The sequence below is a fragment of the Geotrypetes seraphini genome, chromosome 9 (genome assembly GCF_902459505.1).
Source record: "Geotrypetes seraphini chromosome 9, aGeoSer1.1, whole genome shotgun sequence".
Lineage (NCBI taxonomy): Eukaryota > Metazoa > Chordata > Amphibia > Gymnophiona > Dermophiidae > Geotrypetes > Geotrypetes seraphini.
This window is the reverse complement of record NC_047092.1, coordinates 36,338,707-36,356,228: the sequence shown is the minus strand read 5'-3', so window position 1 is coordinate 36,356,228 and position 17,522 is coordinate 36,338,707. Positions and strand designations below refer to the sequence as shown.

Genomic DNA, 17,522 nt, shown 5'->3' with positions numbered 1-17,522 from the left:
CATGTTTGTCAAATACAAATGGATGACAATTTGAATTTATTTTATAGATATGTTTGTATGCCTTTATAAAATACTAGGTGCAAAGTGACAGAAATCAGGAGCAATGTTCACTTGTAAAGCAAGCGTGTATGTGACTCCAGACATGCTTTACCCAAACTCTACCTCTCAACATACCTACACAAGGGCTGGGTAAAAGTACATGTCTTCCAGGCATCCTGTATAATTTGTGTCCTCATCAAAGACCAACTCCCAAGTTTTTTGCAATTTGTCCACGGCACTTAGAATCAACCAAACTTGATTCAACAATATCAGTTTCTGGGGAATAACCTTTTCGTTTTAGGTTTTCACCCAGGTATATCCCACAGACAACATGCACCGTGAAGTACACTATGGGCTTTACCCCAAAACATCATTTTTAATCACCAACATTTTTTTCTTTTTCAAAAAGTGCCCTGTGCAATACAAAACTTTTAAAACATTTAATATATAGTGTTACTGTGATTCCTTAATGGAATAAACAGGAGAAAGTAGCAACCACCAATCAAAACGTTGCTTTAACTTATCTGGAGATGACTAAAGGTTTTGACTAAATCTGATCCTGCATAATTTTACATATGTAAACCATGAGGTAATTTTATAAGAAACCTTTTATGCATATAAAAAGGCCTTTACATTAAAAAAAATCATTAAAAAAATTACTCCCTTTATGCACACAAATTAGGTACATAAGAACATAAGAGTTGCCGCTGCTGGGTCAGACCAGTGGTCCATCATACCCAGCAGTCTGCTCATGCAGTGGCCCTTAGGTCAAAGACCAGTGCCCTAGCCTTACTTGTGTATGTTCTGTTCCAGTAGGAACTTATCCAACCTTCTCTTGAATCCCTGAAGGGTGCTTTCCCCTATAACAGCCTCTGGGAGAGCGTTCCAGACCTCCGCCACTCTCTGGGTGAAGAAGAACTTCCTTACGTTTGTATGGAATCTTTTCCCTTCTAACTTAAGCGAGTGCCCTCTCATTCTCTTCATCTTGGAGAGGGTGAACAATCTCTCTGTCTCTACTAAGTCAATTCCCTTCAATATCTTGAATGTTTCGATCATGTCCCCTCTCAGTCTTCTCTTTTCAAGGGAGAAGAGGCCCAATTTTCTCTAGCCTCTCATTGTACAGCAACTCCCCCAGGTACTTATAAAATTGCCTGGAGAGGTTATAAATACATACTACCAATATAAAGCATAGACTATATTTTTTTTTTTGACGTCCACACGCAGGCTTTCAAAATCATCATGCATATAAGATGCTTCTCACACTTCTGACCTTAAACCAAAAATGATTGGAACTATCCTAATTTTCCTGAGAGGGGGCTGGAAAAGTCCAGTGCTCTTTCCAATACATTATGCAAGTCTTGGACCATGCAAATCTATCAGGATACTATGTGCTTTGTTCTCAAATAGTCCAAAGTCTGGTGTTCACTGGTATCAAGGGGTATGGCCTAGGTTTCTTAGCATATTTCAGGGAGGATTGATTCACCAGAGAATGATACAATTGTTAGGAACAGATAACTTCTTCATCCATCTGGACATATTTGTGTCTGCCTTCTTATTCATTGGGAACAGTGTATGAAGTCTCTCACATTCTCTTACACAACTATTTTGGGGCATCTAAGGATTTGAGGAGGACAAAAGGGGGTACTCTGACCTCTACTTTAACCTGAAGCTCAAGAGCATCCCCTTTTTGCCCTTTCCATCAACCTGCAACTCAGTTGGAACAGACTTGGCTATTTCAGGTGAAGAGTTATTCCTTATGTGTGGTGGAGAAAGATCCAAGAGGATACTGGGTGAGAATTTTCTTCCTCTCTCCCATCGCAACTTCAGTGTATGCAATGGTGGTTCCTCCTCCACAGCCTTCCCACTATTGATTGGTGTATCTCAAGGCTCTGTCCTGGGACCACACAATTCAAACTCCTCTTACTGAGCTACAAATGCACTCATTCAGATACCCCTCGCTCTCTCTCTTAAGAACATAAGAATAGCCTTACTGGGTCAGACCAATGGTCCAAGCCCACAGTGGCCAATCCAGGTCACTAGTACCTGGCCAAAATCCCAAGAGTAGCAACATTCCATGCTACCAATAAAGGGCAAGCAGTGGCTTCCCCCACATCTTTCTCAGTAACAGATTATGGACTTTTCCCCCATGAAATTGTCCAAACCTTTCTTAAAACCAGCTACACTATCTGCTCACCACAACCTCTGGCAATGCGTTCCAGAGCTTAACTATTCTCTGAATGAAAAAAATATTTGCTCCTATTGGTTTTAAAACTATTTCCCTGTAACTTCATTAAGTGTCCTCTAGTCTTTGTAATTTTTGATGGAGTGAAAAATTGATCCACTTGTTCCCATTCTACTCCACTCAGCCATCTCTTTTCCAAGCTGAAGAGCCCTAACCTTTTTAGTCTTTCCTCATACGAGAGGAGTTCCATCACCTTTATCAGCTTGGTCACTCTTCTTTGAACCTTTTCTAGTGCCGCTATATCTTTCTTGAAATAAGGAGACTAGAAATGAATACAATACTCTAAATGAGGTCACACCATGGAGCAATACAGGGGCATTATAACATTCTTAGTCTTGTTAACCATCCCTTTTTTAATAACTCCTAGCATCTTGTTTGCTTTTTTGGCCGTCACTTTACATTGGGCGGAAGATTTCATTATACTGTCCACGATGACACCCAGATCTTTTTCTTGGGTGATAAAATATTAATGTGAGCTACAGAAGTCTGAAGGTAGAGAAAGGTTTGAAAGGTAACAGAAGGAGGAAGATAAAAGAGCACAAGGTCAATCATAAATGAGAGTTTTAAGCACACAGTTAGGAATTCAAGCAATGGGACTGTAGATAAAGAAAGAGGTTGGAGTGAGATTGTGGATTTGTAAATTATGGCAAGGTCACCTCCTCTCTTATAAGATCTGTTAGAGAAAAGATACGAGTGTCCAGCTGAAGTGGCTTGATTCAGATAGTGACTATAGAAAATCTATACCTCCTTCCCAAATGTTCAAGAGGGTATACACACTTTCTATAGCTATTATGGAGTAATTTTTCAAAGACTTTTCTATACATGTAGAAAATGGCTGTTATAAATCAAATGGTGATATGTGCATAAAAGCATGAATGAAAAGAGCACCTATACTATAAAATATATTGTGAATAGGCCCTGCTAGAAGTATAATTTGGGTAGAGTTGCAAGGTATGCATGCACTTTATACAAGCACAAACCTGCATATAGTACATGCAGAAAGTTGCAACTGCCTCAGATCCTTTCATGATTACATTCAGAATAGCTCTAGCAGCAAGATTAATCTCACAATATGCTATACCATTGTCTTTTCAAGATTCTCTTTAACAAACTTGAACATTAAAAAGAGTATATGAATTTGATATCATTTACCTTTTCTTCTTCTTCTTTTCTTTCTTTTTCAGCTTTTTGAGGTCTTTCTTGGCCAGGTCTATAATATCTGTTGTTTCTTTCTCAGCAGACAGCATGGAAGCAGAAAAAGGAGAAGATGCACCAAAGTATGGAGACCTTGTTGAAGCTCTTGCCAGATTACGTCGCAGATTCTCATTCACAGCTTCACTTTCTAACAATTTAGCTCTGATAACAAAAGGGCATAACATTTGAAGTTCTGCTTCAGCAGAATAAAGTTTCCTTAGTGTACTACAAAAATTTTGTTTGCGAGAAAGACTGAAGAAATATGAAATAAATTATGTTATTTAGCAACCAAGATGTCAACTTACTAAAGTATTTTAAATTTTGGCCATTAATTTACATCGTTTGGCTTGCATTTAACAGCTCATGATAATAACATACAAGTAAATTTTGCATTTAATTTGCATTACAAGTTAGCAAGTGAACCTCTCTTGTGGTATAATTAGGTTTTTTTCTCCCCAATTACAGGTGTTCATTTTTAAGGAAATAACGCATACTTTTGGCCAAATGATGAATGCTAAATAGCTTCACACACGTTTTCTTTTTAAAAGATTCAATAAAGGAGGAGATTTAAAATATGTAAATGCATGCAAAGTAATTCTGTTAACCTCCTAAAGGAGCTAATGCCCTAAAAAATAAATACTTCCCAATTCCCAATCTCCCCACCCTCCATCAAATACAAGATCCTTCTCTCTCCAATCTTCTTCCAGTAACCAATACATTTCACCTTCATCATGAATTACCAGAAATATAAAGTCTCATTTTGTACAGAGCAATCCAATGGTAAGTTGGATAAGAGAGGACATCTGATACCTCAGTGATCAAATATCACAGATAATTTATGATTGACACTTTTTCCTATTTATATGTTCCCAAAATGCTATTGTCATTGAAAAAAAACTATCAAGATGTTATGCAGAGGTAGTTATAGGTCTCTTGAGATATTATTAAGTACTTCATAGTGAAGAACCCCCATTACCAAGGAACTTCAAAATATTATCAGATTAGAAAATCCAGAAAACTAAAACAAACTGAAAAGCTGATACACAATACCTGAGATCTTCAATTTCCTTGATATAATTATGAATCATGTTGCTAATTTCTTCATTTCCATCTCCTAAGAAAACCACAAAAAAATACAAAAAAGAAACAAAAATAATCAAAGCAAAAATATAAGAGAAGGAACTACATGAAAATATAAAATTATAAGATGTTTCAGGTATTAACTACTGGGTCAATATTCAAAAGAAGCTACAAGATCACCAGTTGTTTCAACTTTTTTTTACACAAAGACATCTTTAAGAGGTAGAGGACTGCCCTAAGAAACTTCTGGAGGAGGGGGAAGTCCCCCAGTGGGAAAGTAATCTTCAGAACAAAGCACTCCATAAAGCTTCCTGGACTCAACCATCCTCCTTCAGTGCCCACTGTCTAATTTCTTTCTCATTTTCTCCCCAGTCTCTCTCATCTCCCAATCAGCACAAACAGCTTGCCTACACTTCATTCAAGTAACCAACCCACATCCCCCATTTCTCCAATGTATCATTGCTCACTCACTTTCTTCCAATGGAAGCTGTTAGTCCTGCCTTCATAACAGTTATAACCTGGCACTCTGAGGTTCTCCGCAACTTGAGCGGCATTATGTTTGAATTCCTGTGCTATCTTCACAGTCCTGAAAGACCACCACAGGAATTTAGGTATCTTTCAACAAAAGTCACATGGAACCAGAAAGGAACAACTGTTCTAGGGATAAAAAAAAAAAAAAAAAGCAACGCCATGGAACCCTTGGGGTATAGCTGAGGCATGCTGATTGAAAGATTGTGCACTAAAGCACTGCTTCTAGAAAGAACAGTACCTGCCCTAGCAAGGATCTGGTTGGCCTGGTCACTCATTAACTGGGTTATTCGAATTCTCAATGCATCAACAGTCTCTTGCATGGCTTTAATTCTAACACGTAGATTGTTGTTTTCCGTCTGCAGCATGGCATTTTCATGGAACATATCATTGATGCTCTCAACACCTTCTTCATCAATAATTCTCTTCCCCTAAAGCAAAATCAGACTTTTATATATTTGATCTGCCTTAAAGGGGCATGTTTAGTATTTTACTAAGCAAGCCAATGCTCAAAAACTGTACAAGCAACTAATTCAATCATTTGTAGTCAGAATATATTACATGTACAAACGCAAGCTGATCAGACATTTCACATATGCAATATGCTGATTGAATAGCATGGCTTTTAAAATTCAAAATTAAGTTTATTGTGTAAATGACTGCCTAAATAAAGGTTAACAAAAATTAATATAAAGCTTTTATATTTAACTAAATAAATACATTTCTTCACTTGTTTTCGAAAGCTATGTTCTGTTCTTCAGTTCTGAAATACAGAATGCTAGAAAACGCAAGCGAACGATACAATAAAACAACATTTTTTTTTAATGTTCAAAAGTATTTTATTAGTTTTCAAAGGTAAACACAACAATAAATAACAGTTGTATAGTACAGAAAACACATTAACATAATATTTGACTCACTGTTTTATACTCCATGAGTTCCATCTGTAGCCGTGCAATCTCACTACGCAAGGCATTGATTTGCTGACTGGTCTTATCTTGGTTCACCATCACCTTGTTCTTGATATTACGCGCCCGGTTGGCATACTTGAGCGTGTTTAATGTTTCCATGAAGTCTCTATCAGATGGGCTAACACAGGCTATCATAAATGTCTGACTGCAAATTACAAAAAACAGAACAGCTTAATTAACAAAAATCACCTAACAGGGTATGCAACAAACTAGGGGCTCCTTTTACAAATGTGCGTTAGGGCCTTAACGCGTGGAATAGCACACGCTCAATTGCCGTGCATGCTAGCTGCTACCGCCTTCTCTTGAGCAGGCGGTAGTTTTTCAGGTAGCGCATACTATAGCACGCACTAATCCGGTGCGTGCGCTAAAAAAACTAGCGCACCCTTGTAAAAGGAGCCCTCGGTATCCATATGTCAGAATGACTGGGGGGGAGGGAGATGAGGGGGAGTAGAGGGGTATCCTAATGGTTAGTACAGTGAGCTGAGAAACTGGACTTGTTTCCTACTACTATTATTTCTAGACATATGCAGCGCTGTAGAGAGTCACAGTGAAGAAAGTCCCTGCTAGAATGAGCTTACAATCTAATCAATCAAGACAAACAGGATGTCAGGTAGGGGTTACAGTTAGCAAGGATGGTTAAACTACTGGCTAGGGTGGTGAGCAGGGTTATGAGTTGAAGGTTATCTCAAATTAGTAGGTTTTCAGCCTACTTTTAACAAGGGAAGGGAAGGGGCGTAATGCACTTACTTAGTTTATTCAAGGAATACGGGGCAGAGAGATGAAAGAAACAAAGTCTGGAATTGGCACTGGAGAAGAAGGATACAGATAAAAGCAACTGTCTATATCTCCAAATCTGTATGTTATGATTATATGTAAAAGCTGAAATTTATACCTCTATGTACACCAAGTTTGTTTTTCCCACTAAAGTTTGTCTTACTAATACTGTGAATATAATCTTGTAACCCGTTCTGAGCTCCTTTGGGAGGACGGGCTAAATAAATAAATGAACATCTGAGGAACAGAATTCTCGGGGAGGCATATAAGGAGAGACTGCAGCTCTCTGTGACTCTGGGTAAGTTACCTAACCCTCCACTGCCACAGGAACAAAAAACCCCACAAAAACCCACCTTAGACTGTGAGCCCACTAGGGACAGAGAACCTGTTTATATACAATAAATGTAAACAGCAATGGTCATACCACAGAAAGGCGGTATATCAAATTCATGACTCCCTTACCCAGAAGTAACAAGGTTTAAAACATACAGCTCTTAGTTGAAAATAACAAAGTGATCTCATAGCAGATCAGAAAGACACCTTCCATCTTGCTAGCACAAGGAAAGACTGAAGAGCTACAGAATAGCCCACTGGAGAAGGAGGTGGAGTAAAAAAAAAAAAAAAAAGATCGTGAATGCCTTCTGCAATCTCACGATTTAAGAAGGATATAACTCAAGCGTTCAAGACTACTGTTGTACCCATTGCACCAGAAATCAAATCCAGCAATGGTCATACCACAGAAAGGCAGTATATCAAATTCATGACTCCCTTACCCAGAAGTAACAAGGTTTAAAACATACAGCTCTTAGTTGAAAATAACAAAGTGATCTCATAGCAGATCAGAAAGACACCTTCCATCTTGCTAGCACAAGGAAAGACTGAAGAGCTACAGAATAGCCCACTGGAGAAGGAGGTGGAGTAAAAAAAAAAAAAAAAAAAAGATCGTGAATGCCTTCTGCAATCTCACGATTTAAGAAGGATATAACTCAAGCGTTCAAGACTACTGTTGTACCCATTGCACCAGAAATCAAATCCATGACCCCCCTTACCCAGAACAGCAGCAGTAACAAAGCTTAAATTGTACAGTTCTTAGTTGAAATCCTCAAAAGCGATCTATAAAAATAAAAAATAAATAAAAATATTCACCCTCCTTCTGCAAAAGAAGATAAATCCAATCAATGGATAAACCTAACAACTACCTCTGATTTACACTGTTTCTTTGGAAGGGCCAAACAATCCAAGCTCTGTTTCTGCTCTCATCTCCCTGGTTGCTGATAGTAGGACAAAATATTGGTAGGGCCTTGGCCGTAGTGACCCACCTCAGTCTGTTGCCTCTGAATTAAAAGCTTGGATGTTGGTGATTGGGACTACCTTTTCTCTCATGCTTGAGGGCCAGAAATTATTACTCTGCTGTATTTAACATTAGTTTTTTTTTGTTTGTTTGCTTATATGCATTGCCTATCCATTTTGTTAAGCTGAAAAATTTTGAAAACTTCAATTAAAAAAAAAAAATTCTAGTAGTAAATTTGGTTCAAGGAAGTACAGAAAGTATTCAGATGCTCCAAGTCAGTAATAATCCATTTAGACTCCAATGTTCAAAAGCTGTCCATGGCAGTAAAACTCGTTAAAAGTCTTACTGCACGGAAAGCTCTCCACCTGAGGCACAAAAGGGTTCTCCGTGGATGCTACGGAGAATCTCATAGCAGCCACCAAGAACCCTATTCAAATGTATTAAAAGGAGCTTTATTCTAATATTCTATATTCTAATATTCTTTATTCTAATATTCTAATGAGCTTTCCTTGTGATACACGAACAGGAATGTCCTCTCTCCCCCCCCCACCCCATTTCTAAGAAATTGGGGCCAGTAGCTGTTGTGTGCGTGTTGTGTGAGGCACCCAACACACACACATACAATAGCTGCACCCATTAAAAAAGTCCTTTGCAGCCTCTGCTCTCCCTGCCCACTCAGTGGCAGGGGAATCACCGATCAACTAAGCTGCAGGACTCCCCGAAGCTTTCCCTGCTGCTCAGCTGTCTGGACCAGAAATAACAAAGAAAAAATACATTTTAATTTAATCATGAAATTGTAATGCATGCAATTATAGGTTAGACTGGATGGACCATTTAGGTCTTTATCTGTTGTCAGTTACTATGTTAGTAGTCTGGTGCCATGCTACAGGTCCCAGCTTGAACCCACTGTTACCATTTTTGCCTTTATCACCAATCCACTCTTCCACTAACCTTTCAGTAAAGATATAGAAATACTTTCTTACCTGTTTCCCCCAAGAGAATCCTGAAGTAACCTTGTTAGCTTTGAATCTCTGTAAGGAACGTGAGTGACCTTCTTGCTCTTATCTCCTAATGCACTTATTACATTGCCCAGTGCCAACTATAATGAAAACACACAAACAAAAAACATCCAAGGAATAAAATTGATAGGGATCAAAACCATCAGATTAAAATCAGGTAAGTCGCACACAGATTAGTCAAAGTAACATTCTGGAAAGCATGTTCACACTAATTCTTTCCAACTTAAGTTCATTCTAATTTATTATTTATCTTTTCCTTTTGTCCTCCCCCAACCTCAGGTCCCATCCTTTTCAGTGTTCTACTTTCCTATTCAATTTTTATAGCTCCTTTCAATTCTGTTTGTGTTTTTACTGATCATTATAAAATACATTGCTATTATTCAATGAAAAGTGGTATATTAAAACGAATAAACTGTAAAGCATAAATTATTTGACATGAAATTATTAATTTAGTTAAACCAAAAATTAAAGAAACAGCTCTTTCTATTCTGCAAAGTTTATACATTCATATTTATTTATCTAGATTTAGATCTCATCCTCTCCAAAGAGCTCAGAACGTGTTACAGTTTACATTCACAGTGTTACAATATAGGGTATGTATGTATATGTTGAAAATGCAACTGATATAACCAGTGTATAATGAATTTCCAAGAACATGCTTTGTTTACATACATCTCAAACACAAAATAATGTTTACCCAAGTTTCTAGTTTTGCTGAACACTAAGGTGGGAAATTATCAATATGGGCTACTGTTAAGACATGTTATATTGCGGACCAGAGTGCAGCTTCAGTAGTTGGAGAACAAGGCCAATGGTTTGTGTCCAGTAGTTAGAGAACAAGGTCTGTGCCCTGAAAATGGCATCTACGGTACTTTTAAGTGTCAATATTTAGTATCGGATCATACCTTGTGCTATAAGTTTATATTTTTGGGCAGATTAGATGCAATTTGCACCAGAAATCTTTATCTGCCATCTTCTAGTACGTTTCTGTTAACCTCAGGTATTAATAACTAGGTCTCATTGCATAAACTGAAGCCTATGCTAAAATAGCACAAGTAAGTTGTAAAACACCACTTCTTAATAGTTGTTCACAATGATAGAAGAACATAAAAATAAGAATATAAGAATTGCCATACTGGGACAGACCAAAGGTCCATCAAGCCCATAATTCTCATACTACAATTTAGCAAAATGTAATTGGTGTTAAAATAAATGAAGCAGAATTCACTTGCTTGGCCTAATATTTAGCCTTTGCATACTAGCAAAGTTTATCAAGTCTATGGAAGCCTCTAGTTGGATTATTTGAATGCCCATGATTTATAGCATTCATCTTAATTGGGCTTTTAGAGCCTGTATGGTACAGAAACACTCATGGCATCACTCTTTTTTTATTATTATTATTTTACTTCCTCTCCTATATTACTGGACAAAGAAAACCAAGCTGTAATAACATGAACTACTGGTATATTGAGCTTGGTATTTAAACTTGATTAATGGATTTTTGATTAGCCAACATTTCAGTGCAAAATAGGGCACAGACTTGTCCAAGCCTTGGAAGCCTACTTTTGGCACCCCTCAAGGCTCCCCTTTATCACCTTTCTTATTCTTTCAGAGACTATTTGCAGAAGATAGGTTTCCCTTTTTATTTGTGAGCTAATATTTTATTAATTCTCTGCAGTCTATGCTGGCTGCTACTTATGAATTATTGACATAGTGCTTATCCCACGTAGGCACTTGGATGAATGCCCATCGGATGAAACTTAATCCTTAGAAAGCTAACTTATTATGGATAGGTAATAAGATGACTCAGTTTCGCCAGGACTTCTCAGTTTTAATGGGTACAAACATTCCCTTACCTAGGTTTCTGAAAGTGTCAGGAGTTACCTTAGATTAGTGCTAACCAAGGAAGATCACACTTCATTATCATCAAACATGAAGTAAATTTTTACACGCTTATAGGTTGGACAGTTAAGTATTTCTAAACAAGGTCAAATCATCAAATCTTTATTTTACTCATACTCATTCTGACGAGGAATAATTTGCCATACATACTAACCATCAGTTCCTCATATCTTGTTCAACTGTATAAACAACTTGCCTTGAGTTTAGCCTCCCATCTGTTTATCCCAAAGCACTCTGTACCACACATCTTATCCCCATCTAATATTTACATTTGACACCTCAGCTATAGGATAAGCTGTATTATAAAAACGCATTAGAGTCATATCTATGTTATTTGAATGTTCTGATTTTTGCTTATTAGATGCTTCATAAGTATTATGTCTCCCTTTTAGTATGTATTATATCTCTCTTATTTGAGTGTCAGTGTTTAATAAGTATATTTTTGAAACTGTTTCTTGGTACTTTTATTAAGTTTCAATTCACTGATTTTAACTCTACCTCATTCATACTATTTATATTTGGTCTTTTTACTATTGTTACACTGTTAACAAAATTGTAAGTTTTATGTTTAATTTATTAATTTATAGTATTTATATATCACTTATAGCCTAAGTGGTTTACATTCAGGTTCTTGAGCATTTTTCCCTATCTGTACCTGCTGTAGACTGCCTTGGATGAATATCTTCATAAAGCGGTTAATAAATCTCAATCAAGCAATCCTAAGAAAACTGTATATCATTTTTATAACTTCCCTCTAGGTGGCACTGCAATCTAGTAATTCTATCTATAACCCTGGGTAGTAGCGATCATCAAACGGTTTGGTTTGATATAACGGCTAAAGTGGAGAGCGGCCGCACGATACTTAAAGTCCTAGATTTCAAACGTACGGACTTTAATGCAATGGGAAAGTACCTGAAGAAAGAGCTGTTAGGATGGAAGGACATAAGAGAAGTGGAAAGACAGTGGTCTAAGCTGAAAGGAGCGATAAAAATGGCTACGGACCTTTATGTGAAGAAAATCAATAAAAACAAAAGAAAAAGGAAGCCGATATGGTTCTCCAACCTAGTGGCTGAGAAAATAAAGGCGAAAGAGTTGGCGTTCATGAAATATAAAAAAACCCAAGAAGAGGAGAGCAGAAAGGACTACAGAGTGAAACTGAAAGAAGCCAAGAGAGAGATACGTTTGGCGAAGGCACAGGCGGAAGAACAAATGGCTAAAAATGTAAAAAAGGGAGATAAAAATTTTTTCTGATATATTAGTGAAAGGAGGAAGATAAAAAATGGAATTGCTAGGCTAAAAGATGCTGGGAACAAATATGTGGAGAGTGATGAGGAGAAAGCAAATGTGCTAAACAAATACTTCTGTTCTGTTCTCAACCCAGAACCCACACACGAAAAAGGTCATCAACTTGATATAGCAGCTTACTCATCTCCAAATCAAAACACACAAAACATCTACATCTCAAACGGGTCCTGGCACCCTACTCTATGGTCAGACCATTTCAAATATTCATTCACTATCAATTGGGCTCAAAATAACAACAAACCCACCCCAAAGAAAACACTCATCAAATTCAGACCGAAAATAGAACCTCACACATTCTGGAACACAGTCGACCCCGAAATCGACCCCAACAACCCCAAAGAATTCATAAACAGCTGGAGGACCCTCAGTGAATCCACACTAAACGAACTTGCTCCAATAAAAAACAAAAACAAAATAGACAGACCATCTAATAAATGGTTCGACAACGAACTTCTACAACTAAAAAGAAAATGCAGACAATTAGAAAGGTCATGGAAAAAACAAAAACACAACAACATCAAAGATGAATGGAAAATCCTAATCAAACAATACAATACCAAACTGAAGGAAAAACGAAAAAACTACTACTCCAAACTCATCAGCACAGAAAAACCAGACACAAGAATACTTTTTGACATCTTAAGAAATCTCACCGATACCAAACCATTTCTCGCCACCCAAGGAAACCAAACACCCACAGCCACCCAATTAGCGGATCACTTCAAACGCAAAATCATCACAACCAGATCCACATTCAACAATTCAAGAATCAACATAGAAGAAATACGAATTAATCCCAAAACAGATGAAGCAATCACAGCAGACAGGATATGGACAAACTTCCCAAAGATACAATGGTCAGACTTGAACAGGCTTTACAAAAAATACAGCAAATCCTCATGTGACTTGAACAACTGTCCCTCATACTTACTAGCAACAGCTTCCACCAAATTTAAAGCTTGCCTCACACTATGGCTTCAAACAACACTAAGTGAAGGTCATTTCCCACCGGAATTAGGAGAAATCATAATTACACCTATCCTAAAAGATCCCAAAGGTCCTATAGATAATCCTGCAAACTATAGACCAATCGCTTCAATCCCTCTATACATTAAAATAACAGAAGGCCTTGTCGCACAACACCTCTCCAACTACCTTGAAGACCATCACATACTACATCCATCACAATCTGGATTCAGATCCAACCACAGCACAGAAACTCTATTGGTATCACTATTAGACATTGCCCGACAACACCTCAGCAAAGGAAACAAGCTGCTTCTCATTCAACTCGATCTCTCTGCGGCATTCGACCTAGTTGACCATCACACACTACTCCAGATATTAGACGCAATAGGAATTTCAGGTAATGTTCACAAATGGTTCCAAAGCTTCCTCAAAACACGAACATACAAAGTCAAATCAAAAGAGCACATATCCGACCCATGGTCAAACCCATGTGGAGTACCACAAGGATCACCATTATCACCCATATTATTTAACCTCTTCATAGCATCCCTAGGCATAACCCTAGACGCCCTAAACACAGTATCATTCAGCTACGCAGATGATATAACTATCCTCCTCCCCTTTAATATTCAAGACCCCTTATCCACAAACTACCTGAAAATGATAATGGAAACGGTAGAAAAATGGATGTCAAGTCATAAACTAAAACTGAACTCGGAGAAAACTAAATTCCTACTACTGGAAAGGGAAAAAAAACCTTCTCTCACAGAACTAGAAGTAAACACAATCAAGTACCCAATGCAAAGCACACTCAAAATCCTGGGAATCCTACTAGACAGAAATTGCACAATGCAGTCTCAAATCCACAAAATCATCCAAAGAGCATTCTTCACAATACGTAACCTAAGAAAAATAAGAAAATTCTTCAACAAAGATCAATACAAGATATTAGTACAATCCCTAGTACTGAGTATTGTAGACTACTGTAACAGCCTATACCTACCATGCCCAAATTACATGATAAAACAACTGCAGACAGTTCAGAACACGGCCCTCAGAATCATCTACTCACTGGGCAAATACGACCACATCACCAAAGCATACTTAGACTCACACTGGCTACCAATAAAAGCAAGATCTCAGTTCAAATTCTACTGTCTACTATACAAGGTAATACATGGAACAGCACCCAGCTACCTAAACAACAGACTACACCGTAACCTCTCACACAGATCAAGGAGAACCCAGAGCCTATTCACTCACCCCCCTCTCAAAGGAACACGACGAAAGAAACTATATGACAGCCTTTTAGCGACACAGGCAGCAAAGATCGATACTACCATCACCAATCTACTGACCAAATCAATAGACATTAAAGCATTCCGAAAAGAAATCAAAACTCATCTCTTCAAAAAACACTTCCCATCATCATAACCTCACAAAAGTTTAAGATAATGCTCTCATGACTACCCAAACACCACCACCAGCAACACCCAAATCCGAACAGTATTATCTCTACTCGTCTAAACAACAGAATCCGGACAATATTATCTCTATTCGTCTAAACAACCTATCACTATCTACTATCTACTACCAATTTATCCTGGAAAAGTCCAGAACAACAATTGTAACTTAACGCATTCTTGTTTATATGTACTGCAATGCTACTGGAAATGTCCAGTCTTCTAACATGTAATCCGCTTAGAACCGCAAGGCACAAGCGGAATAGAAATCACTTATGTAATGTAATGTAATGTAATGTGTTCACAGAAGAAAATCCTGGAGAAGGACCGAGATTGTCCGGCAAAGTTACACGAGAAAATGGAGTAGATTCTGCGCCGTTCACGGAGGAGGGTGTTTATGAGCAACTTGAAAAACTGAAGGTGGACAAAGCGATGGGACCAGACGGGATCCATCCCAGGATACTAAGGGAACTCAGAGAGGTTCTGGCGAGTCCTATTAAAGACTTGTTCAACAAATCTCTGGAGACGGGAGTGATTCCTGGGGATTGGAGGAGAGCGGATGTGGTCCCTATTCATAAAAGTGGTCACAGGGATGAAGCAGGAAACTACAGGCCGGTGAGCCTCACTTCAGTTGTTGGAAAAATAATGGAAGTGTTGCTGAAAGAAAGGATAGTGTATTTCCTTGAATCTAATGGGTTACAGGATCCGAGGCAACATGGCTTTACAAAAGGTAAATCGTGCCAAACGAACCTGATTGAATTTTTTGATTGGGTGACCAGAGAGCTGGATCGAGGACATATGCTAGATGTAATTTATTTGGATTTCAGCAAAGCCTTTGATACAGTTCCTCATAGGAGGCTGTTGAACAAACTTGAAGGGCTGAAGTTAGGACCCAAAGTGGTGAACTGGGTCAGAAACTGGCTGTCGGACAGACGCCAGAGGGTGGTGGTTAATGGAAGTCGCTCGAAGGAAGGAAAGGTGACTAGTGGAGTCCCTCAGGGTTCGGTGCTGGGGCCAATCCTGTTCAATATGTATGTAAGTGACATTGCTGAAGGGTTAGAAGGAAAAGTGTGCCTTTTTGCAGATGATACCAAGATTTGTAACAGAGTAGACACCGAAGAGGGAGTGGAAAATATGAAAAAGGATCTGCAAAAGTTAGAGGAATGGTCTAATGCCTGGCAACTAAAATTCAATGCAAAGAAATGCAGAGTAATGCATTTGGGGATTAATAATAGGAAGGAACCGTATATGCTGGGAGGAGAGAAGCTGATATGCACGGACGGGGAGAGGGACCTTGGGGTGATAGTGTCCGAAGATCTAAAGGCGAAAAAACAGTGTGACAAGGCAGTGGCTGCTGCCAGAAGGATTCTGGGCTGTATAAAGAGAGGCGTAGTCAGTAGAAGAAAGAAGGTGTTGATGCCCCTGTACAGGTCATTGGTGAGGCCCCACTTGGAGTATTGTGTTCAGTTTTGGAGACCGTATCTGGCGAAAGACGTAAGAAGACTTGAGGCGGTCCAGAGGAGGGCGACGAAAATGATAGGAGGCTTGCACCAGAAGACATATGAGGAGAGACTGGAAGCCCTGAATATGTATACCCTAGAGGAAAGGAGAGACAGGGGAGATATGATTCAGACGTTCAAATACTTAAAGGGTATTAACGTAGAACAAAATCTTTTCCAGAGAAAGGAAAATGGTAAAACCAGAGGACATAATTTGAGGTTGAGGGGTGGTAGATTCAGGGGCAATGTTAGGAAATTCTACTTTACGGAGAGGGTGGTGGATGCCTGGAATGCGCTCCCGAGAGAGGTGGTGGAGAGTAAAACTGTGACTGAGTTCAAAGAAGTGTGGGATGAACACAGAAGATTTAGAATCAGAAAATAATATTAAAGATTGAACTAGGCCAGTTACTGGGCAGACTTGTACGGTCTGTGTCTGTGTATGGCCGTTTGGAGGAGGATGGGCAGGGGAGGGCTTCAATGGCTGGGAGGGTGTAGATGGGCTGGAGTAAGTCTTAACAGAGATTTCGGCAGTTGGAACCCAAGCACAGTACCGGGTAAAGCTTTGGATTCTCGCCCAGAAATAGCTAAGAAGAAAAAAAAAAAAAAAAATTTTTTTAAATTGAATCAGGTTGGGCAGACTGGATGGACCATTCGGGTCTTTATCTGCCGTCATCTACTATGTAACCCACAAGTAAAAATAAACAGTTCAGTAAAACTGGTCCATCACCTAGAACAACGATCTTAACTAATTTTTAAGTCAGGGCCACTTTGGATCCAAATGAACTGTAGGAGAGTTGCCAAATATCTTCCCACTGCTGACTAGTACGACATCCATTTCATCAGCCCACCTTTAAACTTTTACTGAGTGTATCCTCAAGTAGGTGGGCATTTCCAAAAGCATTCTCTTCACCTACTAAGAAATGCCTTGTTCTTGAAGCATGACTCATCCCCTTATTCACATCCCCCTTTGTTATGAACTGAAGTAGAGAGTAACAGAAAAAAGTCAGAATGATAAAGGCCACCCCAGAGGTCTCCAAGGGTTGTCACTGGCCCCTGAGCCTTGATTAAAGAACACCGATCTAGAATATAACTTGATAAGCATATAATTAGCTTTCAAGACCTATATGCCCTGCCTCAGTTTAGTGAATAGAAAGAGCACCTTCACCCAACTGACTTATCAACCAGGTCTGCAGAACAGACCAACAAGTGGGTGATTTTACTAAATGTTTTCCATATTTAAAATACA

The 17,522-nt window shown here is 38.6% G+C and overlaps 1 protein-coding gene across 6 annotated transcripts in view; it reads right to left on the bottom strand.

Moving 5' to 3' along the window:
• The window catches only part of KIF21A (kinesin family member 21A), a 230,741-nt gene that overhangs the window by 130,738 nt on the left and 82,481 nt on the right, over positions 1 to 17,522 (bottom strand). For all 6 annotated transcript variants that reach the window (XM_033959317.1, XM_033959319.1, XM_033959321.1 and 3 more), the window contains exons 7-11: positions 9,103 to 9,218; positions 6,004 to 6,199; positions 5,325 to 5,514; positions 4,526 to 4,589; positions 3,434 to 3,637 (exon numbers count right to left, since the gene is read on the bottom strand). In XM_033959317.1, the coding sequence (XP_033815208.1) occupies positions 3,434 to 3,637; positions 4,526 to 4,589; positions 5,325 to 5,514; positions 6,004 to 6,199; positions 9,103 to 9,218 (770 nt within the window). The remainder of the gene's footprint in view (positions 1 to 3,433; positions 3,638 to 4,525; positions 4,590 to 5,324; positions 5,515 to 6,003; positions 6,200 to 9,102; positions 9,219 to 17,522) is intronic.